Source organism: Chlorocebus sabaeus, chromosome 1, assembly GCF_047675955.1.
Source record: "Chlorocebus sabaeus isolate Y175 chromosome 1, mChlSab1.0.hap1, whole genome shotgun sequence".
Taxonomy (NCBI): Eukaryota; Metazoa; Chordata; class Mammalia; order Primates; family Cercopithecidae; genus Chlorocebus; species Chlorocebus sabaeus.
In genome coordinates, this window is record NC_132904.1 from 108,396,581 (window position 1) to 108,421,542 (window position 24,962).

Genomic DNA, 24,962 nt, shown 5'->3' on the forward strand with positions numbered 1-24,962 from the left:
GGATTACAGGTGTGTACTACCACACTCAGCTAATTTTTGTATTTTTAGTAGACATGTTGTTTCACCATGTTCGCCAGGCTGGTCTTGATCTTCTGACCTCAAGTGATCTGCTCACCTCAGCCTTCCAAAGTGCTGGGATTACAGGAATGAGCCACTGTGCCTGGCCAGAGTCTCAGTTTTATATATAGTTATTGGCACGGTATATTGCATCTTCAAATAAAATTATATATATATGATAAAATTCTTCAAGGCAGCAACTTTTCTTTACTAAATACAGTTAGTCCTATTTGAGATGGAAAGCCTTATTCTAGGTGAGGAGTCAGCACTTTTTTTTTTTTTTTTTAGTCATATAGTAAGTATTTTAGGCTTTCTGGGACATATGGCCACTGTTGCAAATACTCTGCCATTGTAATATGAAGGGAGGCATAAACAAGACATAAATGAATTGCAGTAAACCTTTAATCAATAAAAATAGGCAGAGGGCAGGATTTGGCCCATTGCCCACTCCTACCCCAGGTATCTGGTCTGTTTCTTCAAGCTGTTAATTTGAGAAAGGTATAGGAGACTGGAAGAGTAGATAGGAAATATTACCTGGTTGGGATTATAGGGTAGGTGAGCATTTGGGTGGTTACTGGCTGAAATGCAGTCTTTTATTTCAGAATATCTAAAATGTTTTTCTTTTTCTAGGTTTGATGTGGCTAGCATGATGTCTGTTACACTCAGTTGTGATCACCGGGTGGTGGATGGAGCAGTTGGAGCCCAGTGGCTTGCTGAGTTTAGAAAGTACCTTGAAAAACCTGTCACCATGTTGTTGTAACTAACTCAAGAATTTCTAAGCTCTCCCAGGTCACAGTGATTCATTCTTACTAAGATATTTATGCTATTAAACAGGTGGTTCTTTTTATTTTAACCAGTTATTTTTATTATTGAGTCTGTCCAGATAAGCTATTTATAATGGGCATTACTGAATTTTTAAAATGCCGATTACACCCAAATATTGTGCACATTTAATAATCCGACACCAGATTTTTAGCTCTGTACTCCTAATTAAGGGACATGTGGCCTTGCCTAGCCCTCTGGTGATAAGTACTTCCACTAGGAAATGTAGAATAGGTAGAACCTAAAGAAAAGGACATAAAGGTAACTCGGATGGAACCTTGAAATTCTGAAATTTAATCACCTAAAATGTTCTCCTTAGATGTGAGAGAAGGAGAAATCAGGAAAATTAATTCTCGTGGGGGAAGGGCTTGAATTGAAGCTTTACTTTAGAATTTAACCCTGGTTTGAAATTTTCCATTACATGATCTTGGTTTACCATCGATGGGAAGGGTAGAAAACTTCAAGGAAAATAAGTGAAATTTTCAAAGTCAACATTTTCTTAGACCTTTTCAGCTGATTGTTTATTTTTCTATGAATCCCTATACATGGTTGTTTCTCCTCTCTTGAGATAATCTAAATATAAACCAGCTACTTGATATAAATGAGAATTTGTGTGGATATTTATTTAAACAAATGTGTAATTTTGAGTACAGAATTCAACAGTTACCTCCAAAAGAGAAACATTCTTAATAGAATTTAACAGAAGTTGTGAAACTAAAATTTTCCAAGATTAACTGGTAGTTCATTGTAAATGAACCTAATGAACAGAATTTATTACTTCACTGTGGAAAATGCTATCAAATAACTGAGGAATAGATATGGAATAAGTGTACATATGTAAAATATGGTTACTAGAGTTAGATATGTGCCAAAGTTCATTTATCCCAAATCCTGTCTGAAAAGAAGAGGAGGGGTACATTAGTAAACATTTTGGAGTGCTTAAAAATGCCAAAAACAAAATGGTAGTTTCTACTTGGATAAAGTAAAAAAGTTAAATGTGTGTAAAAGAGTGTTCTGTGTCCCTCTACTCCAGCATCGTCCCATGTAAAATAAGAAAGCCCTAAAATACTGTTGGAGAGAAAAAATTAACTAGGTTGCTACCTTATTAGCCTAAGTACTTTTTTCCATTTTGTTAGATTTTGCCTTTCTTTTGGAGGGAAGGAGGGAGGCGATATTCTGGATTATAAAAATGAATTGGGAACATTATCACAATTCTAGACTTTCTGTTAATATTTATGTGTTTTAATAAATGTTTGAAATTATTTATGACTACTTAAAATGAATCTGACCAGTGCTTCTTATATATGTAATATGTGGAGTTAGCCCCTGAAATTTGCTTTAAGTGTTTCAGTGTTGAATCTGTTTCTAAATATTCATTATTACATGGTGCACAAGTGACACTCCATATATTCCACACAGACTTTTACCTTGCTGTATTATTATGAAAACAATACATTAATCTGATTTTTCAGTAATTAGTAATTTTAGGTTGAAAATTATCCAAAAGAAACAAGTTTATCACAATGGACCATCATCAATATGATCCAAATCTGGTTCAAACATTCAAAACTTCAAAGAGAATTCATCTTTCGCTAATGCTTGTGGTTCTGTTGTTCCCTTGAAAAAATAAAAATAAAAATTAGTTGCCTTCTAATAAACATTGTTGAGTTAAAAATTAATCTGAGCTATAATCTAAATCTGAATTCAGTCTCTTACCGGAACTGAAAGAAAAAAGTTTTAATAAGAAAGATAGTGTTTTTGGTTCCTATGTGATTATTTAAAAATTAAAGTATAAATCTTCAATATGTCTGGTTTAAGTTTTGATCTGTTGGTAATTATTTTCACATTTAAATTATTTAGATCTAGGGACAGCCACGTATGTATAAGCTGGCAATACAGATAAATTTTCTGTTTATGTAATTGGTAAAATATGGACTGCATTTAGGAGCATATAATCTAACACTTTAAGCTCAAAGAGTTCCTGAAGCACCCCATGTTGGGGTATGAAATTTATTACCAAGATGGAAAGTGTGGTCTGGTTGTGTTAGGTGATTTATTCCCAATTCTGAAGGTTGTGATTGTGAAGTTAGTTAGGGTATCCCAAGGCATGATCTAGAAAGGAGTAAACAAGTACGTTAGAGAGATAGGAGGAATGTTCATCATGTGTAATGCACAAGTCTTGGAATACATGGGGAAATCATCATCACTACTGATAAGTGATCTAAAATGAATTCTGTAGAAAAATCTGGTCTCCATATTTCTTTTTTTTTTTTTTTGAGATGGAGTTTCGCTCTGTCGCCCAGTCTGGAGTCCAGTGGTGCGGTATCAGTGCACTGCAACGTCTGCCTCCTGGGTTCAAGCAGTTCTTCTGCCTCACCCTCCCGAGTAGCTGATATTACAGGCGCGTGCCACCACGCCCAGCTAATTTTTTGTATTTTTAGTAGAGACGGGGTTTCACCATGTTAGCCAGGATGGTCTCTATCTCCTGACCTTGTGATCTGCCCACCTCGGCCTCCCAAAGTGTTGGGATTACAAGTGTGAGCCACCGTGCCCAGCCTCCAAATTTTGAATTTTGAGAAAAAGAAATCTTAGTAAGATTCCAATTTAAACCAGTCCATAGTTCATTATTAGTTAATGCCCTTCCTGGGCCCCATTTTGTTTTTTGTAGGGAGGGGAAGGTAGAGCTGTTTTTATTAATATAAAATGAGTGAGAATATTTTGGAAAATAACTAGAATGTAAATTTTACCACTTTAAGTATATTAGGTCTTGATGTGGATTTTAATGAGTATACAAACAGATACTGATGTAAGTAGCTTCTAAGTACTGAGTGCAAGGGTAGAGATTCGCTTCTATGTGGTTAGGAATTTTTAGGAAATACATTTTGGTAGTGATTTTGTAGGAGGAAAGATAAGGTGAGACTCACGTTTTTTTGAGGGTTGAGAATAGGTTTGTTAATTTTAGGACATGATACAGTTCCAGAAATTTTTCAGGAGATAAATTATCCTGTTGCTAGTAGAATTTAAATCCAGGCCAAGCCTTCAAAAAGGAGATTTGAGGCAAGGGGGAAAAAAAACCCAAAAATCCAGACCAGGCTTAAGAAAATTATATTTGCTTTTAGGCCAGACCCAGTGGCTCACGCCTGTAATCTCAGCACTTTCGGAGGCTGAGGTGGGCAGATCACTTGAGGTCAGGAGTTTGAGACCAGCCTGGCCAACATGGTGAGACCTAGTCTGTACTAAAAATACAAAAATTTAGCCGGGCATGGTGGCAGGCACCTGTAATCCCAGCTACTGGGGAGGTTGAGGCAGGAGAATCACTTGAAACCTGGGGTGGGGCAGGGGTAGGGGGCAGAGGTTGCAGTGAGCCAAGATCGCGCCACTGCACTCCAGCCTGGGTGACAGAGCAAGACTGTCAAAAAAAAAAAAAAAAAAATTTGTATTTCCTTTTAAATGTCATGTATCAGTTATTTCTGTTATACAACATTAGTTTCTATAGTTAAAAAGTTTTAAGATTAGTAAGAACTTTAGCCTGTATGTTGAACTAGAAACTTTATTACAAGGATAATTAAAGGAAACTTATATCTAGAAAAGATAATTAAGGGATGTGTAAAGTCTCTATATAGCTTACTTGGTATATAAATTGGATAGTTGGTACCTTTGTATTTCAGAGCTTAGAAGAGATGAATGATAGTTGAAAGTACATCACTTTTGTACTTCTGATCATTTCTTTAGGAGAAAAGCACTTGTCGCAATGTCAACTACTTTTTTTGTTCAAATACGAGATATATTTTGCATGCCGGGCGCGGTGGCTCACGCCTGTAATCTCAGCACTTTGGGAGGCCAGGGAGGGTGGATCACCTGAGGTCAGGAGTTCGAAACCAGCCTGGCCAACATGGAGAAACCCCGTCTCTACTAAGAATACAAAAATTAGCTAGGGGAGGTGGCGGGCGCCTGTAATCCCAGCTACTCTGGAGGCTGAGGCAGGAGAATTGCTTGAACCCAGGAGGTGGAGGTTTCAGTGAGCAGAGATTGTACCACTGCATTCCAGCCTGGGCAACAGCAAGACTCCATCTCAAATATATATATATTTTGTTTGCTGTTACTATGTCATTGTATCCAATCTATCGACAAGTCTATATCTGATACTAAAATGTCTGGCTGGGTAGCTGGGTCTCCTGGCAGAGTTGTTTAACTGAAGTACAGAGGTTAGGGACTGGGTGCGGTAGCTCACGTCTGTAATGCCAGTACTTTGCGAGGCTGAGGCAGATGGATCACTTGAGGTCAGGAGTTTGAGACCAGCCTGGCCAACATGGTGAAACCCTTTCTCTACTAAAAATGCAAAAACTAGCCAGGCGTGGTGGCACATGCCTGTGGTCCCAGCTACTAAGGAGGCTGAGATAGGATTGCCTGAACCTGGGAGGCGAAGGTTGCAGTGAGTTGAGATTGTGCCACTGTACTCCAGCCTGGGCAACACAGCGAGACTCAGTCTCAATTAGTACAGAGGTTAAATAGGCTTGAATATTATATTTGGCCCTGTATTTTTATTATTGGAGGAGACTCACTGATACAACCCACCCTGGTAAAAAAAACTTCTTGCACAGTCTGGAATTTTTTCCTGATATAAAAATTTACTAGAGACTTTTTCAAGCAGTAAACCAAGAGTTCTCACTTGTTACTTGGAAACAATTAGAATTTCCCCAAATGATAAGTTACTTAAGATATTTTTAAAACAGGTGTGTCATGGCAATAGTTTTTAATAGTTTCTGGTTGATGTTTATTTGAGAAGAAGAAGTGAGTTTAAAAATATAAGACATGGCCAGGCGTGGTGTCTCCTGCCTGTAATCCCAGCACTTCTTTGGGAGGCCGAAGCAGGTGGATCACATGAGGTCAGGAGTTGGAGACCAACCTAGTCAACAGGGTGAAACCCTGTCTCTACTAAAAATACAAAAAAATAGCCGGGTGTGGTAGTGCGTGCCTGTAATCCCAGCTACTCGGGAGGCTGAGGCAGGAGAATCGCTTGAGCTCGGGAGGTGGAGGTTGCAGTGAGCTGAGATCGTGCCATTGCACTCCAGCCTGGGCAACAAGAGCGAAACGCCGTCTCAAAAAAAATTATATGTATATATAATCATAACAACTGAAGAGAAAATCTCAGTCAAAATGAACTTAGAAAATAATGGAATTAGTGTTTAAGATAAACTACTACCGCTTTAGCCATAACGAAGGTCCTTTAATTCACATGACTTTAGCACTGAAAACCAAAATATGATGCTCTTCTTTTACACCAAAGGCATTGTGATGATTAGCGTGGAGTTTTCTTTGATAAATTTTGCTGTAGTCATTTCAGTATCAATAGGTTTTGGAAGATTCAGATGTAATCTGTACTTCTCAGATACTTCAATCAATAAATCATCCTAAGAATAATAAACCAAGAGATTTATTTCCTGCTTAAAATTTGCGATACTAACTTATTGTTCCCAGTTATTCACTCTTTTCCCATAAGAAGATCCCATTTGTTGCCATGTGACTTGGAATGAGCAAAAAATTACTGTTGTAAATCCCTTAGATTTTAAGGTGGTTACTGCTGCTCACTACATCACATGTTAACTGATAAAGCACCATAGTAGAGTGTTGCCATCCATAATTACGTGGGCTGACCAGCAAACAGCAAGGAAACTTACTGGAGCCTGGAAAGGTAGTGATCCATGTTTCATAATGATGAAGGCTTTAGTGAAACTATCACAGTAATTTGGATGACAAATACTCTGTGCCTAGTTGATTTGTGGCTTTAGATGAAGAAGTGGGAAAATAGATGGTTGGTAACATGTTGGTTCTGTTCACTACATTTAACAGGATATTACAAGAAAGATGAGCTTAGAATGGAGCATGTTGCAAGTGAATTAAAAGGGTGGCTTAAAGTGCAATGGCTCACACCTGTAATCCCAGCACTTTGGGAGGCCGAGGGCGGGTGGATCACTTGAGGCCAGGAGTTTGAGACCAACCTGGGCAAAATGGCAAAACCCTGTCTCTACTAAAAATACAAAAATTAGCCAGGCTTGGTGGCACGTGCCTGTAATCCCAGCTACTCGGGAGGTTGAGTCAGGAGAATCACTTTAACCTGGGAGGCAGAGGTTGCCCAACAATAAGGTGAGATGGTGCCACTACACTCCAGCCTGGGCAATAGAGACTCTGTCTCAAAAAAAAAAAAAAAAAAAAAAAAAAAAAGGATTTTATAGAGCCCCAAAATTCTAAGACTCAGTGACTGAAAAAGTAGAACTAATTTTTATTTTCAGCCAGTAAGGGATAAAATTGAGAAATTATTTCTCTCAATCAAGACTGATTAAGGCAATATAGAGGCAAAGATTAAACCTTTATGCTTTGTTAAAACCTCTGTTTTTTTTGTTTTTTTGTTTTTTTGTTTTTTTTTTTTTGGAGACGGAGTCTCGCTCTGTTGCCCAGGCTGGAGTGCAGTGGCTTGATCTCGGCTCACTGCAACTTCTGCCTCCTGGGTTCAAGCAATTCTCCTGCCTCAGCCTCCCGAATAGCTGGGACTACAGGCACCCACCACCACGCCCGGCTAATTTTTTTTGTATTTTAGTAGAGACAGGGTTTCACCATGTTGCCCAGGCTGGTCTCGAACCCCTGAGCTCAGGCAATCTGCCCCCATCGGCCTCCCAAAGTGCTAGGATTACAGGCGTAAGTCACCATGCCTGGCTGAAACCTCTAAATGTATTAAGGTGAACTTCAGTAAATCCTTACATTTGGCTAAAATAACAGCAATTAAGTCTAAAGAGACAGGTAAGTCTTGGAAATACAGGCAATGTCTAAAAAGGAATCATGGGTATCACTGACTGGAATCCAAATGCTACCAGCTTGGACTAAAAGAAACTGACTTCAAAATGTAAAACAATCCTTTGAGCCCCAAGATACCAGGAGCAGAAACCAGGCTGAAAAGGCTACTTAGCATCTGAGAATGGCACATTCTCCAATACTCTTCAGATGTGGCCAAGGTGGATAGTGGGAAAGGGAAAAAAAAAAAGAAAACATCCTCCTGAAGACGGAAGAAAGGTCGTGGAAAACAATGGAACTGGGGAGCTAGGTAATTACAGAACTTTCTCAAGGAACCTTAAGAACATCCTCTACCTCCAGAAAAGGAGCCCTCACAATGCCTGCCTACTAGGATTTCAGAATTGCTGTGCACCAGTAACTGCAGTGTGCCTCTTATTTTTCCCATTTCTGAATTGAGATGGTTAATTATGGTTATCTTCTCCCCATTCCACATTTCATGATGGATGGGACTGAGGGAGCACATAACTTTTCTTTACATGTCTTAGTCCATGGCTCAAGAGGAAGAGAATGCAAAATTCTGTCCTTTGGAGTCTGATACTGGGATTAGAGGTGTTTTCCTTCCAGAAAGAAGCAAATATTTGCAACCGAGAGTGTAGACTGGGGTAGATTGTAGGACTGACTCTAACTATTTGCTCTTCTGTAAGAGGATAGTGTATCCCTGCCATATGACTTCCTGTTACTGTCTGTGAGAATACACTTCTCAGTCCTACTGATGTAGAATTGGCCTTGTGACTTATTTTGGCCAATGGAGCGTGAGTAGAAGTGATATCATGAAGTGTCATGTCTGAGTAGAAGTATTACCATCCATTGCATGGTTTGATCATTTCTATTTTCCCTTTGCCGAGATGTGAATGGCACATCTCAGATGGGAATTGCTCCTTCACTGGGTAATCTGAGCAAATCATTGTAAGCCCCTAAAATTATGTAGTTTGTTACTATGTCATAATATAATGAATGCTAACCAATACAAATTTACAGTATTATCTATTCAACTTACCTCAGAAACACTAAGGTCACAGAGAGAGACAGAATTAATACCAGGTAATTCAACTTTCAACTCAGTTTTCAGAGGTTTCTCATTGTGATCATGCACAATTTTTAGTTCATAGGCTGGTATCTTTATCTCCACCTGGATTTCAGTACTGGAAATCTCTTCTATCAGACACATTGCTTTGCCTGAAACTTGGTCTTTCCGGAGTAACAGCTGAGGAGAATGATCTGGATTGCTCATAGTACTGCTTTGTATCTGTCCAAGAGTTAGTTCTTTATGAAAAAAAGGGTGGAGGGGAGATAAAAAAATAAATCCACAACATAAAATACTATGAGCTGTAATATATGTGGTGTTAGTAGAGATGGTAGATAAAGCTGCAGTTATATTAGTTTGGGAATCTTAAGCCAAAAGAATCTTAAACCAAATAATTTGATTGCAAATTTTTCAGGATTTAAAAATCAAGGATATGATATTTCTAATATCTAATATTTACATTTTTCTATCTTAAGTTTCTCACCTTTTAAAATAGAGATTTCTAGTTTTCAAAATGTATACAGGATGCAAAAAAAATCTTAAAGCAGTTTAATTTTCCATTTACAATCATCAACTTACCCCTTCTCATTTTTTCTCTTAAATCTATGGAATCAGTTTGGATTCCCATCAGATTTTGTTTCATTCTTTGAATGCTTCCTTTTATTCTAAATTTGGTAATATGGTAAGAGTGTGAGAGGGTGAACTGGAATTGCTCCTCAATACATTTCATGGCCATCTGAATTAACTGATTTTTTTTCACTTGGTTCTTTTCTGCTGCCTGAAGAACATCAGGATTGTAGGCAACATCAATGACCGTGTAAGCATCTGTGTGTGTAAATGAAAGGGTATGAAATGAAGACAAATTGTTGCACTAATGATACTGTCAGGCAATATATTAAACCATATTCCTGATAAAGCTAGGGAATATTCCTGTATTTTTCAGAGGTAATCACAGTAGTGCTACAGCAATTATGACATTTCCTGGCACTTTTACATGGATTAAAACAGCGCATCTTATTACAAAAGTTAAACAGTATTAAATTTGCATAAAGGTACACTAATTATAATTCTGTTATCACCAAATAAAGAATTTTACTTGAAATGCGCTCAACCAAGTAAAATCTTGTCCATTCCTAATAAAATTTGTACAATGTGCTTTCTCTCCCTTAATTATTTGTACCTGATGTCTCAGTTGTATCTTCTGGTTTGCCAACAGTTAGAGGTACTGGATGAGTGGCTGATTGGGGAGCTGGGATCCTTGTCCACTGACACAGGTTGATAAAAAGTGTTTTTTCTTTTGGTTTCTGGAAAGTAAATAATTTTGTACATCTCAAAACCCAGTTTAAAACCATTTAAGGCCAGGCATGGTGGCTCATGCCTGTAATCCCAGCACTTTGTGGGGGCCGAGGTACCTGGATCACCTGAGGTCAGGAATTTGAGACCAGCCTGGCCAACATGGTGAAACCCCATTTCTACTAAAAATACAAAAATCCGCCAGGTGTGGTGGCAGATACCTGTAATCCCAGCTACTCGGGAGGCTGAGGCAGGAGAATCGCTTGAACCCAGGAGGCGGAGGTTGCAGTGAGCCAAGATTGTGCCATTGCACTCCAGCCTAGGTATTAAAATTGTGTTTGATTATACTGTTGTTACTTGATTTCCCCAAGGCTGCTGGCTTTTAATCAGGAAACCAGACTGGGGTGGTGGCTCATGTATGTTACCCTAGTACTTTGAGAGGCCGAGGTAGGAGGGTCGCTTGAGGCCTAGGAGTTTGAGACTAGCCTGGGAAACATAGGGAGATTCTGTCTCTACAAAAATAATTTAAAAATTAGCCAGGTGTGCTGGTGCCCACCTGTGATCCCAGCTACTTGGGAGGCTGAGGTGGAAGGATCACTTGGGCTGCAATGAACTGTGATTGTGAGCTGTGATTGTGCCACTGCACTCCAGCTTCAGCGACAGAGCCAGCAAAACCCTATCTCAAAACAAAAACAAAAACAAAACCGCTGGGCGTGGTGGCTCATGCCTATAATCACAGCACTTTGGGAGGCTGAGGCGGGTGGATCACCTGAGGTCAGGAGTTCAAGACCAGCCTGGCCAACATGGTGAAACCCTGTCTTTACTAATAATACAAAAATTAGCCAGGCACGGTAGTGCACACCTGTAATCCCAGCTACTTGGGAGGCTGAGGCAGGAGAATCGCTTGAACCCAGGAGGCGGAGGTTGCAGTGAGCCAAGACCATGCCATTGCACTCCAGCCTGGGTGACAGAGCAAAACTCTGTCTCAAAAAAAAAAAAAAAAAAAAAAAAAAAAAAAAAAAAAATAGCAGTGCCTAAGTGCAAAGTATTCTGTGGTTACTCTGGGATCATTTTATTCAAGACCTCCCCATCCCTGGCACCAACTCGACATACCAGAATCCTGGTCTGTAGACAAAGCTGTGGTTCTGGGGCAGCACAGAGCTGTTTCCCTTCTTTCAGCTGCTGTTGAATAAACTTCTCATAGCCCTCAGGGTCACTTTCAGCTAGATCATCTAGGAGGTTCCAAAATTGAGTAACTTGGGTGAGCAGACCCTTTGAGGATGTCTCCATGACTGATGTGTGGTGAATAATTTTCTTAAGCCTGTGGAAAGACATGACTTCGGGAAGAAAACTGTGTAATTGTTGATTCATTTCTGCTTTGGGGAGGCGGAATGGGCCAGGAATTGTTCTGGTGAAGTTAGGACTTAGCATTTGTGTCTAAAAGGTTGTGGATCAGCAGCACCACTTTATGTTTTCCTTATTCTTTAATTATCTAGTCCCTCTTCCTAAATTCTCACACTGTCCTCTCAGATAAGACTTTACTTCTACTTGGACCCTGACAAGTCAGAGTAATCATTTTAAATCTGGGTTTCCTGATCTTCTTGTTCCAACACCTCACTGACTGGGGGCTCCCTAATTCTGAAATTGCCAGAGATGTGTATGGGGTGAGGGCCACATGAGACTTCCTTAATCCTCATTATAGTTTAGTAATTCAAAGCATGGACTTGCCAGCCAGAATGCCTAGATTCCGGTCTTAGTTCTATCTCTCACTAATTGTATGACCTTGAGCAATTAATGTGTGTGTGTGTGTGTGTATATATATATATATATATTCCTCTTACTCTGTTCAAAATGAAGACGATAATACCTATATCATAGGGTTATTGCGAGGATTAAGGAAGCTAATAGAGAGTCTGGGACACTTCTCTACGTCTTCAGATAACTCTCCTTAGCCTCTTCTCCCATTGGAGAGGTGTCCCACAGCATCTTTACAATGAGGGAAAAAGGAGGTTTAGGTTCTTCAACTACTGTGTAAGGGTTACGCTAAATGGGAAGCTTAACTAACGGGTAATCATTCCATAGGTCTGCAAACCCACCTCTTTCAGTTCTAACGGGTAGTCATTCTATAGGCTGGCAAACCCACCTCTTCCCTCAGCTCCTTGACAAACCGCGACGCCTGTTACCAGGGTAACCAGCCTGGGTACAACATCTAATTGGGTCCGGGGAGTTTCAGGCAGAAAAGTCTCCTCATATCTAGTTCCGGAATGTCCCCCTTCTGGTGCCAGGCTTGCTTTTCAGTTGGGCCCGACCCACTTCTCTTCCAGGAAAGCGCCCGCCTCCCTTCTGCACCCGTCAACCTCTGGAGTGTCCTGAAAACCCTCCCTTCTGGGAGTCTCTGGGCTGCCTGTTGGTGGGACGATTTCTCAGGAGCACCACTTCCGGCCTGAAAAGGAAGTCTCCTCCTTTTTCTCCCAAACCGCTTCTTCCCCCGTACACCCCGCCACGCGAGGCAGCGGCGCACGGTATGGGTGTGTTTGTGTGTATTTGTGTGGGGAGGGCGTTTGGAGGGAAGGTTACCGGGAGCTCCGAGGCCGCTGAGGGACAGGGATCCCGGTGACAAAGATGGGGATATTTACTCTGTCTTCCACTTGGAAACCTCAACCCCTGCTTCAGGCCCCCTAGATACTTCCTGGGGCCCAACCGAAGGCCATAGCCATCCAAAGCGTTCCCATCCTTTCTGGGGAGTGAAACTTACCCCCGGGGTTCGTCCCAGAGGAGCGTGAGGGGGGAATGCCCGGGTCAACCGGGCTGTCCGAATTCCGCGCCGGCTCAGTCTCCGGCCTCAGTCCGCGAGAGAGATCTGCCTGTCGATCTGGGCTGGGGGAAAGGCGGCAGTGGCCTGGGCCACAGGTGAGGGCAGATTAACCAGTGGGAAGGCTGCGTTTTCACGAAGGACTCGGGTGAAGCTGCAGAGCTGCCTTTGAGCCCTGACTCCTTGGCTTCCTGGGTCGGAGGAGATCTTGTAATGGAGTGGTTCTTCGTCTCACTAACAAGATGCCTGATTTCCTCAGGATCAAGGGGTGAGTGAGCGTTGGGATGGTTTCACAAAGCCCGTGCTAGCTACACACGAAAATATTATTGTCATCTAGTTTTTGGAAGCTTCCGTACCAAGTAGGAAATAAAACGCTCCCAAATGGAGAAGTTTAGGACATCTTTGCATTTGATGTTTTGAGTCATCAGTTTCTGTTACTGTTGACACCTGTGGTTCCTGATACGCTCAAATCTACGTATTTGCCTCACTGCAAACTAATATTGGGATTGGAGGTTTGATTTTTAATCTAGACATTGATATACATCATTTGCCTGGGACTATGTGGCTTGGGGCATGACAGGTTTAAGGGAACTTCATCTACAAAATAGGGATGGAGATATTTGCCTCATATAAAAAATAGTTATTATGAGGATTAAATAAAATGGTACTCATGAAAGCCTTAATTTTATGCAGTCTTGTGCATTTTCAAAGAACTTTAATGTACATTATTTCCTTTCATCTCACATTAGTGTGTTTAGGCATTTCCCTCTTTTAATGGTAAAGGGAAAACTATTATTTAGGATCTCTGACTTCTAGTTCGGTGATCTTTCCTTTACCTCATGCTTCTTTATAAAATTTAAGAAAAGATAAAGTAATAAAATAACTTATTACTAAACGTTATTTGTTGATTCATTTCAGATTGAAGAATGTCCCGGATTCCACTGGGGAAAGTTCTCCTGAGGAATGTCATCCGGCACACAGATGCTCACAATAAGGTGGGAGGTACAACCTAGTTACTCCTCAGTGCTTACTGAAAGCAAGCAGTGTGCCAAGCATTATTTTGGCACAACTGGGAGATACAAAGAATATTCTTGTCATCTACTCTTTGAAAGCTTTTGTACAAAGTAGGAAATAAAATGATGAATACAATAGATAATTGTAATACAGTTTGATAAGTACTGTATAACAGAGATATTTGCAAAGTGCTTTGGAGCACTAAGGAGGAAATAATAAAATCTACCCTGGGGAATTAGAAAAGATTTTACAGAATTAGTGGTATTTGAGCTGCTGATATTTAAACTGGTTCTTGAATAAGTATAAGCTTACTAGGTATGAAAGATCATTCTGGATAGAGAGCATCATGCATTAATATGGCCACAAGAAAGAGCATTAATCACTCGGGGCATGGCAAGAATTTTCCAGAAAGTGGGGAATGCAGGGGATAGGCGCAGAAGATAAGACCTCAGTGGTCATTAGAGTTGGATTGTGATGTTTGAAACTGAGACTTTTTCCTCTAGGCAGTAAAGAAGCCATCAAATGTTTTTAAACAGGATGTGACATGATCATAGTTATATTTTAGAAAGATGGTTTGTCAGATGGGTGGGGAATGAATCAGATGGGGAGAAACAGTAGGGAGATTAATTAGGAGGCAATTGCAGTATTACAGGTGAGAGGTGATGAGGGTTCGCGTGAAATTAGTGACAGCAAGGAGAGAGTCCAAAGAACTTGGTGGCTAATTAAATGATAATGATAAGAATGGAATTGAATTCAGTTGACCCTTGAACAATGCAGGGGTTAGGGGCATCAACCCCCTGAATAGTCGAAAATCCATGTATAACTTTTTACTCCCTCAAAACTTAAGTGCCAATAGCCTGCTACTGACTGAAAGCCATAGCAATACCATAAACAGTGGATTAACACATATTTTTTATGTTACATGTATTATATACTGTATTCTTATAGTAAAGTAGCTAGAGAAAAGAACATTTTATTAAGAAAATCACATTGAGTAGGCTGAGGAGGAAGAAGAGGGGCTTGTTTTGCTATCTCACAGGTGGCAGAGGTGGAAGAAAATCTGAGGATAAGTGGACCTGCACAGTTGAGATCGCTGTTGTTCAAGGTCAACTGTGTAACCACCTATGTGACTGGGTGGGTGATGATGATTCTCTTAATTGGGATAAAGAACAAAAAAGGGGCCAATTATGATAGGAAAGGTAATTTGGTTTTCAACATGTTGATGGTGAGGTGCTTATAGGATGTCCAAACAGTTGAAAATTCAGACTTGGAGTAGAGGAGAAAAGTTGGGGCTGAACATAAAGGTTTCGGGATTATTGATGTATAGGTTGATGATAAGAGGTCATGAGAGTAGATGAGGTCACCTAGGAGAGCACATATAATGAAAAGAGGGCCAAGGCCCCTGGTTTAGTTTTCTTCAGTAAACTACTACTTTTGGTTTGATCATATTATTACTATCATATCACCTGATTTTTAAAATTATGGGCGAGGGTAAAACTGTTACCCAAACTGCCTGTGCCATTATGTTAGCCTGCCCCTAGTTGTATAGTAAGCTTAGATTTAAAATGGCAACTAGAAAAAGATAAATCTAGCACAGATCTAATGAAATTATGAGGGAAGACTTAGAAATAAAATGTGTTCTTGTTCTTTGGGTAATCACATTCTGCTTTTCAAGAAATTCTCTAGCAGCCATACTGTTTATTTTATTTTTGACAAAAATTATAATGTTATGAGAAGAGATTTATAGCTTAGGGAGTTTAAAGACCTGTCCTTACTAGTTTTTTGACTTTGGTAAAATCTCTGAGCTTTTGTTTCTTTACAGTAAAATGTAATAATGGTGGCTGCTTTATTTTCCTCATGAGATTGCTTAAAGTTCAATTGAGATGATACAATTAAAATCACATTGCCTTTTGGAAATGTGGCATTATCATTTGCTAATCACAGCATAATTGCAAAATTGATAAGGTGATGTTTATGCAGGGGTTTAAAAATTCTATTGGGGAATAATTCTAGATATTTGAGATTTACTGGATTGGACTGTTCAGCCACTTTCTAGAGAAACCAATTTGTTTGCCAGGTTCCTGATCATAGCCCAGTCTGTAGCCCAATAATTAGTCAGATTGTATTTTCAGTTAGTTACTTTTTTTTTTTTTGAAACGGAGTCTCACTTTGTAGCCCAGGCTGGAGTGCAGTGGCACAGTGAGACGGAGTTTCGCTCTTGTTACCCAGGCTAGAGTGCAATGGTGTGGTCTCGGCTCACTGCAGCCTTCACCTCCCGGGTTCAAGGATTCTCCTGCCTCAGCCTCCTGAGTAGCTGGGATTACAGGTGCATGCTACCGTGCCCGGCTAATTTTTGTATTTTTATTAGAGATGGGGTTTCACCATGTTGGTCAGGCTGCTGTTGAACTCCTGACCTCATGATCTGCCTGCTTCGGCCTCCCAAAGTGCTGGGATTACAGGTGTGAGCCACCACGCCCGGCCAGTTAGTTACTTTTCTGTAATGTAAAGTTATTTTTAGTAACTTATTTTTATTTCTTTCCTTTTTAAAACTTCTAGATTCAGGAGGAATCAGATATGTGGAAAATAAGAGAACTGGAAAAACAGATGGAAGATGCTTACCGGGGGACCAAAAGGAAAATGCTACCCAGCAGTTCAAGGTGAAGTTGCAGCTCTGAGAACTAAAATAATTCTCATCTTTTTCAGAATCATCAACTTTTGTTTAAAAATACTTTGGTATATTAAGGATAGATGAATTTAGTTCTGTGAGTCCTTAAGCCTTTCCTCTTTCGTAAATCTAGGCATAAAGATAATGGCTATGATGCATATGCCCCTACTCTTTGTACTTATTTACAATGGAGAGTTAAAAAATTCTCCCTGAACAATTATGAATGTGTAGGGTTCTGTGGCTTCTAACCTTACCTGATAGCTTTTAACTTAAGATTTTCTACTGGAATCTTGTGGTCACTAAGCTGATCAGTCATTCCTTTCTCTATTAATTTTTCATTCTTTCAGGCTTTTCTTTTTGTAGCTGGGACTGCAGGTGCATGCCACTATGCCTAGCTTTTTTTTTTTTTTTTTTTTTTTTTTGTAGAGGCAGTGTCTTGCTGTGTTCCCCGGGCTGGTATAGAATCCTGGGCTCACACAGTCCTCCCACCTCAACCTCCCAGTGTTCGGATTATAAGCGTGAGCCACTTGCCCAGCCTCAGACTTTTCTTCACCCTATGTATTCGCCCTCTTCACCAGATCAACAGCCTTTTCGCATTACCTTAATAGCTTGAGTGAGTGTAAAGATGAAGGATTATGCAAGGTTAGTTGTGTTTTCCTTGTGGAGAGGCCTAGGAATGCTTGAATAATTGGGAACATCCTTATATGCTTGTAAGTGTAAGAGCTATATATATAAGAAATACTTAAACTCTTTAGGAGCAGGGCTTGTGATTTTCTCATTTGCTGCTATATTCCTGCCCACTAGACCAATACCTGGTACGTAAGAGGCCCTTACAATTTTTTTTTTTTTTTTTTTGAGATGGAGTTTTGCTCTTGTTACCCAGGCTGGAGTGCAATGGTGTGGTCTTGGCTCACTGCAACCTCCGCCTCCTGGGTTCAGGCAATTATTCTGCTTCAGCCTCCCAATCAGCTGGGATTACAGGCACCTGCCACCACACCTGACTAATTTTTGTATTTTTAGTAGAGACAGGGTTTCACCATGTTGGCCAGGCTGGTCTCGAACTCCTGAGCTCAAAGTGATCCACCCGCCTAGGCCTTCCAAAGTGCTGGGATTACAGGTGTGAGCCACTGGGCCTGGCCCCTTACGAATTTTTGATAACTGATTCGCAGCTTACTGGCTAGTTAGTAGAAGTGGTAAACAGAAGCTGGATCAATGGTTCTCAACTTTTTTCCTACTCAACTATTCCCATGGGTTAGACCTTGTTCCCACTGTTATTGGGACCTCTCTATAGTAAGTTGCTGGTTTGCACAGAGGGAAGTGTATTTCAGAATCTCTAGGGTAGTTTGAAGTGTCCCTAGCTATGATTATGTTCTGCTTCCTTCTTTGCATGCCTTCCTAGTTGAGAATCAGCGAGTGAACTATCACATGACAGTCCAGAGTTGATTTCATCTCTCTATGCTTTGCAATAGGATGTGTACTAATGGTCAGATTTTTTTTTTTTTTTTTCCTGAGACGGAGTCTCACTCTGTTGCCCAGGCTGGAGTGCAATGGCATGATCTGGGCTCACTGCAACCTCTGCCTCCCCGGGTTCCTGCCTCAGCCCCCTAAGTAGCTGGTACTATAGATGTGCGCCACTACACCTACTTTTTTTGTATTTTTAGTAGAGACAGGGTTTCACCATGTCGCCCAGGCTAGTCTTGAACTCCTGACCTCAAGTGATCCACTTGCCCTGGCCTCCCAACGTGCTGGGATTACAGGCATGAGCCACTGCACCTGGCCTGGTCAGATTTTTTTCCACTGGACTTTACAAATGTACAGAGAGGAACAGATAAAGTGCTGGGATTAGAGGCATGAACCACCACACTAGGCCTGGTCAGATTTCTTCCATTGGACTTTACAGATGTATAGAGAGGAACAGATGTCTTTACCTTTTTTTTTTTTTTTCAAACAGTATCATGTTGTTTCCTTCCCCCTCAACTTGTTCCATGAGTTTTGTGCATGATGTTCCATAAAGTAAACTCACAGATTGCTTTTACATCTAAAAGTTCTGCTTTCTCTTTTAGCCGGATGCGCAGTGATGGTTTTGATGAAGAAAGTCAAAGAGACTATTGGAGGCCAAAGAATGAAATTTCTGGGACACTGGAAGATGATTTTCTTAAGGCAAAATCCTGGAACAAGAAGTTATATGATTATGAAGCTAACATGCCAGACAGGTTTGTGATTAATTCCTGTGAGCATTAATATTTGGCCTGAGAATGTGTACTTATCAAAATTAATTGTCCCCACAAAAAACTTGTGTACAAATGTTCATACCAGCATTATTAATAATGGCCCCAAAAAATAATGGCCAAGTAATCCAAATGTCTGTCAACTGATGAATGGGTAAACAAAATGTGATACATCCATACAATGGAATATTATTTGGCAGTAAAAGAAATGAAGTATAGATATATGTTACAACATGGATAAACCTTGAAAACATTATGCTAAGTGAGAAGAAAGAAGCCAAGTCACAAAAGACCATATATTGTATGATTCTATGTATGTACTATGTCCACACATAACTGTATGAATCCATTTATGTGGTAGGCAATTCCATAGAGACAGAAGGTAGATTAGTGATTGCCCTGGGCTGGAGGCACTACACTTTGAATTCTATGATATGTGAATTTATACTTCAATAAAGTTGTTATTTAAAAAAAAAATAGGCCAGGTGCAGTGGCTCATGCCTGTAATCCCAGTACTTGGGAGGCCGAGGCGGGTGGATCACAAGGTCAAGAGATTGAGACCATCCTGGCCACCATGGTGAAACCCCGTCTCTACTAAAAATACAAAAATTAGCTGTGCGTGGTGGCATGAGCCTGTAGTCCCAGCTACTTGGGAGGCTGAGGCAGGGGAATCGCTTGAAACCAGGAGGTGGAGGTTGCAGTTGAGCCGAGATTGCACCACTGCACTCCAGCCTGGCAACTGAGTGAGACTCTGTCTCAAGAAAAAAAGAAAAAAAAATAAAAAATAAGGCTGGGTGCGGTGGCTCATGCCTGTAATCCCAGCACTTTGGGAAGCGGGCGGATCATGAGGTCAGGAGTTCGAGACCAGCCTTGGCAACATAATGAAACCCCATCTCTACTAAAAATATAAAAATTAGCTGGGCATGATGGCACGTGCCTGTAGTCCCAGCCACTCGGGAGGCTGAGGCAGGAGAATCACTTGAAACCCGGAGGCAGGGGTTGCAGTGAGCTGAGATCGTGCCACTGCACTCCAGCCTGGGCAACAGAGCGAGACTCCATCTCAAAAAAAAAAAATTGTCCCCATGTAGACAGCATGATATTATGAAGTGTTTTTATAAAAGTGCTTCACAGCTAAAGAGCAGAGTGTAAGGTTCGTTAGTGTTTCTTAAAACAATGGCAAGTTCTCTTACAAATGGACCAAAGAATCTTCTGTGTCTGAAATGATAGTGCACAATACAGGAAATGTAGCTGTTACTGAGCTGTAATGTGGGCTTGGTTCTACCATATCTCTATTTTGTGTTTATGTTTGTGTATGCATGTACTCCAAAGTCTTTCTAATTTTAATTTCCAAAAACGTATGCATTGCTTTAACAATACATATGGTGTGTCATATTACAGATGGGGTCACAGTGGTTATAAAGAGTTATACCCTGAAGAATTTGAAACAGACAGGTAAGGAAAATGGACTTACCAAAAGAAACTAAGATGGTACAAAATCTGTATTATAAACTGATTTTCTAACTTTTACAAAGAATATACTTGCCATTGAAAATATAGCTAGAGAAACAATAGTTGATTTAGTCAGGAGATGATCCCTGTTTTGCCATTCTGTGGTTGATGTCTGGCATGTCTGTAAGCATTTTGGTTTTTATATATAGTACTCCATACAGTAACCCAGTATGGCAGCTTAGAATTTTTACCTTCATTTTAAAGAAGAGGAAACAAAAACTCAATGAGAATATTAAAGTGTTAAAGTATATGTTAAAGTGCTGATTTAAAATTCAGATGTTAATCTCAATTTTTTATCTAGAATGCAAAATATTAAAATAATATGCTTTTTTTTTTACATAAAAGCTTCTATTTTTTACTTTTTTATTAGTAGTGATCAGCAAGATATTACCAACGGGAAAAAAACATCTCCCCAGGTAAAGTCATCTACCCATGAATCCCACAAACACAAGAAGTCAAAGAAATCCCACAAAAAAAAGCAGAAAAAAAGGTCACACAAAAAACAGAAGAAAAGCAAAAAGGAAGCCACAGATATAACAGCAGATTCCTCGAGTGAGTTCTCAGAAGAAACGGGGGCTTCTGGTACAAGGAAAAGGAAACAACCACATAAGCGCAAGAAAAAATCCAGGAAAAAGTCTCTCAAAAAACCTGCTTTATTCTTAGAGGCAGAAGGTAACACTTCACATTCAGATGATTCAGCATCCAGCAGTTCTGAGGAAAGTGAGGAAAGAGACACTAAGAAAACCAAAAGGAAAAAGAGAGAGAAAAAAGTCCATACGCCGGTAGCCAACAGTGAAATACAGGAGAGGACAAACAGACGCACAAATTGGAAAGTAGCTACAGATGAAAGGTCTGCTGAGAGCTCAGAGGATGACTAAATGGGAAACACTTTTGTTTTCCACATGACTGTGGATATTTACAGTTCTTACTTCTTGTGGTTTTGCCAGTGACTCTTGTTCAGCACAGGGCCTGAGGTCAGAGCTGTCTTGTGCCATCCTTATGTTCTGACAGACTTCTTGTCTTCTATTTTGGCGTTAAGCTTGATCCCCTTTTCTTGTTAAAGGGGAATCTGGTATTTTGTTATGAAGGTTTCTTGAAGAGATTATTTTTTTTTGCATTAATTACGTTTAGTGTAGAGTGCATATACAGCAGATTAAAGGACCCAGAAAGCTGGGTCCAATAGTGACCCGGGTACACCAATCAGAATATTGAATTTGGGGAAGTCAAGGGCTGGGATCAAGAGGTGGATTGGAACTAATGCCGTGTAGGATGGTATGACAAGGCAACACTATATTGCTCTCTGTTTATATAGCAGGTGTCACAACTGACTTGTCTTTAGCCTTGGTGCTTTGATCCTTCTGTATTTTGACCCCACAAGTGTGGTCCAGTTTACTTAATCAGGAAATGGGCCGAAGAACAAACCTTTTCCCTTCATGATAACATCCACAGACAACTTACTAGAAGGGACTAGAGTTTTCACAAATTTCCCTGCTGGACGGGGCAGATAGCTATACTTAGTATACGCCTAAACATGGTTAATTGGATAGTAAATGGTTTTCTAGTTCCATTGCTGTATATTTGCCTAAATGGACTTGTGTTCAAATTATTTCTTCAGTTGTCATAGATAACCCTCTACCAAATGGGGAAGAATTAGGAAATAATCATGTTGTCTAATGGTACTCTGGATTCAGGGCAGCAACTGCCATTTAAATGTTGTCTTGTTTATTTCTAAATCTGTTAATGAAGTTTAGGTTTTCCCTGAAACTAAGTTGAATTATTTTCCAAAACGAAATAGGCTTCTCAGGGACATATCCACTTCTTCCCAGTCTGCCTTTGGATTAAAGCACCAAGCAGAGACCACATTATTTCCCTTCGCTATACTGTGATCCTTAGTATGTTCAATTCTTAAGAAACCAAAATATCACTGAAAGAAGGCTGGCAGAACACAGGTGAATTTTTTCACTATGGGAAGAAAGATCAAGTGACATATTGTTATTTTTTCCTGGTTGTCACTTAATGGGCTGAGTAAAAAGCTTGAAAACTCAGACTTTTGGTCTTGGTTCTGCCACTCATTGGTTATGAGGAGGCCCAGAGCAGGTAAGTTCACCTTCCTGGCCTTACTTTCCTGATGTGTAATACAGAATTACTTCACGGTAGCATGACAGTGTAAGACACCAGCAGTAGATACAACTATGATGACATTCCATGAGTTGGTATTTTTAGTTCTAACTACTAAATTTGTTCTCTTTACGGGACAGATTTCTAATAAAGTGCTTGGTCTTGAAATACATGGTTGGACAGAGGTGCCCTATCCCTTAACTATGAGCAGGTGCTACCTTTTGGGATATTTATTTGAAATTTTAATACTTTGGTACTCAATTGTCAATGTTCCATGGTGTGTATTTTTATTTTGGGGATTAGTGGGGGCCTAAAGGGAGAGGAATAGTCTCTTAATTACTACCTCTTAACCTAAAGCAATTATTTTGTTCCTGGAGCAAGTTAAATCTTTGTTGGAAGGAGCTTTGGCCATATATTTTTTAGCATGCATTGTTTTTGTGCCCTGAAAGTACTGGTTTTAAGAACAGACTCAGGAAAATGGGCCAGTATAACAGGCCATCTCCAGGAAATTAGCTCTATTTGGGTCCTGACCTTCCCTTCCTGCCAAGCTAGCAGGCTTGCTCTTTCCCAAGGAATACACATCTTGCCTTTTTTTTTTTTTTTTTTTTGCCATGTTTACCTTTTCTTGGTCGTGTATAAGCAATAAAGCTGTTTTCTGTTCTTCACCTTTCTTAACCCCAAATTTTCTTCTATGCCTTAGGCTTTGATGGTTCTTCCAACCCCCTTAATATGGCTTAGGGTGGTTTTGTAAAAACCTACAATCCCCCATTTGCACTACTGGCCATGGAACATTTATTTCTAGTGTTCCTGCCAATCAGAGATCTCTATATTAAATTCTAAAATGGGATTAAAAGAAGAGTTGGAGAATTCACACTTATTGAGTAACTGACATGATAACAACCTGGAATTTCTGAATTCCAAATAAATAAATTTCACTCTTTGAACATTTCATCTTTTACTTTTTAGCACCAACAGACTTGATAACAGCCTGATGCTGATCTGACAATGGGTTGACAGCCTTCCCCCACAGGCCCTTAAGTCTGCTTAATAACAAGTCCTTTGCTTCTGTCATTCTCCTGGGGGATGGCCTACTGCCCTCCTTTCTGTACAATCTGGGCAAACCGACTGGTGATGGCAAGAGTGGTGTCAATGAAGCGGTCTACACAGCTGGAGAGACAATTTTCAGTGCGAGAGTCTAGGCGATTCCCTGGCTTCTCCACACATTTATCCCAACATAACTCCATGAAGTGATGCACCTAAAAGGAAAGAAAAATAGTAACCATTTGGGTTTGCAGATAGGCCTAACTCTTGTTTATTAACTTCTCACTTTTTGACACCTGACAAAACCATTCTTTAAATCAACCACGGAGTCACTTTGGGCTCTTCTCTTTCTTCATTTCCTAATTAGTCACCAATATTGATCCAGATCCTCGTCCCTACAGATTGTACATTCTCAGGTAGGACTAATAACCTTTTATATTCCCCAAAGTAGCTAGCACCAGTGTGAACAAACTAGGGAACCAATTAATTTCCCCAAACTATTGCACTCATTCCAAACCTATCCCCTAGACAAGGTAATTCTTCCATTAACCTTTTGGGGGTTATGGATCCACTCCCCAGAAGAATGCACATACAGGCACAAAAATTATGTGCACTTTCATTTGCATGTTCAGGGCCCAAAGATTTCTAGCCAGGGTTCCTGCTGGTCATCCTCCAAGCACCCTCTTCCTCCCACCCAAAAGGAAAAAAAATAACCCAAGAGCTTACTATTTGTGAGGCTGGTTACTAAGAAATCAGTTCTCTCTAAGGTCCTCAAGGATAGCTGTCATCACCTCCCATTTAAGAGGCGTGATTACGTAGTCCAAGGTCAGGTAGCCAGCAAGAAGTCAGGCCGGGTTAGAACCATGTCCGAAGGGCTCCAAACCCTTGTTCTAAATCCATACTCTACAGCGACTACTTCAGAGTCCACCTTCCTCCAATAATGTTCTAGTCGTTTTCAAATACATTGTCGCATACGGTCCTCACAATTCAGTGAGGCAGTGGGGTGACGGCGAAACCAAAACCCACAGTGGATTAGTATCTTTTCTACGGGCACGTGGCCTGCAAGGAGCAGAGGGAGGATGAGAACCAGATCTTTTGAATGCCAGTCCAGTCATATCGCCGGCTAACTAGGCTTCCGTACCTTTGCGTCGCCCAAATCTTCTTCCCTGCTTTACACCTTTTCTTTTCTCCACGCTACGCTTACGTAGCCGGGACCTGAGCACTACCAGTCACCAGGGACAGGAGAGCCATGACTTGTCTTTTGTGAGGGGAATGGGATGCTGCCGGGATCGAGCACCAGCGAGCCGCCAGTGTACAGACCTGCGAGCGTGCCCAGGACCAGCAAGGAAGGTGAAACTTCCTTTCCCTTCACCCTCCCCGCCCCCGCACCTGTGCAGTAAACTGCGCCTTCTGCTGTTCGGCGGCCACGAGGCGCTGCAACTCAGCTTCACCAGCTTCACCTAGCTCCGCCATTGTTCGCCTCAGGCTCGCCACTTTCCGACAACCGTGTTTGCGCAAGCGCGACGGGTGTGC

General features: G+C 40.6%; 4 protein-coding genes across 9 annotated transcripts in view; 2 read left to right on the plus strand and 2 right to left on the minus strand.

The window, feature by feature from the left end:
• Positions 1 to 2,558, plus strand: part of DLAT (dihydrolipoamide S-acetyltransferase) — a 39,646-nt gene extending 37,088 nt beyond the window's left edge. For both annotated transcript variants that reach the window (XM_008020858.3, XM_038005220.2), the window contains exon 14: positions 688 to 2,558. In XM_008020858.3, coding sequence (XP_008019049.1) covers positions 688 to 817 — 130 coding nt within the window. In that variant the 3' untranslated portion in view covers positions 818 to 2,558. The remainder of the gene's footprint in view (positions 1 to 687) is intronic.
• A 2,929-nt stretch (positions 2,559 to 5,487) lies between these two features.
• Positions 5,488 to 12,370, minus strand: PIH1D2 (PIH1 domain containing 2). Of its 2 annotated transcripts, none has more exons than XM_008020857.3 (6): positions 12,186 to 12,370; positions 11,156 to 11,363; positions 9,930 to 10,053; positions 9,329 to 9,574; positions 8,723 to 8,988; positions 5,488 to 6,290 (listed from the first exon to the last, which is right to left on the minus strand). In XM_008020857.3, exons 2-6 carry the CDS (start codon positions 11,330 to 11,332, stop codon positions 6,156 to 6,158), a joined length of 948 nt encoding a protein of 315 aa, XP_008019048.1. In that variant the 5' UTR covers positions 11,333 to 11,363; positions 12,186 to 12,370; the 3' UTR covers positions 5,488 to 6,155. The 2 variants fall into 2 exon arrangements, with proteins under 2 accessions (XP_008019048.1, XP_008019047.1); XM_008020856.3 differs by having other exon boundaries at positions 12,139 to 12,324.
• Positions 12,371 to 12,461: 91 nt separating this feature from the next.
• On the plus strand, positions 12,462 to 23,332 carry NKAPD1 (NKAP domain containing 1). 4 transcript variants are annotated; one of them, XM_008020851.3, is made up of 6 exons: positions 12,462 to 12,564; positions 13,773 to 13,849; positions 16,425 to 16,525; positions 18,597 to 18,746; positions 20,160 to 20,213; positions 20,641 to 23,332. In XM_008020851.3, exons 2-6 carry the CDS (start codon positions 13,781 to 13,783, stop codon positions 21,146 to 21,148), a joined length of 882 nt encoding a protein of 293 aa, XP_008019042.1. In that variant the 5' UTR covers positions 12,462 to 12,564; positions 13,773 to 13,780; the 3' UTR covers positions 21,149 to 23,332. The 4 variants fall into 4 exon arrangements, with proteins under 4 accessions (XP_008019042.1, XP_008019045.1, XP_008019041.1 ...); XM_008020854.3 differs by having other exon boundaries at positions 20,644 to 23,332; XM_008020850.3 differs by having other exon boundaries at positions 12,504 to 13,122.
• Positions 23,327 to 24,952, minus strand: TIMM8B (translocase of inner mitochondrial membrane 8 homolog B). Its single transcript, XM_008020849.3, has 2 exons — positions 24,819 to 24,952; positions 23,327 to 23,644 (listed from the first exon to the last, which is right to left on the minus strand). The coding sequence occupies exons 1-2, from the start codon at positions 24,900 to 24,902 to the stop codon at positions 23,477 to 23,479; spliced, it is 252 nt and encodes an 83-aa protein (XP_008019040.1). The 5' UTR covers positions 24,903 to 24,952; the 3' UTR covers positions 23,327 to 23,476.
• Between the last annotated feature and the right edge of the window lie 10 nt (positions 24,953 to 24,962).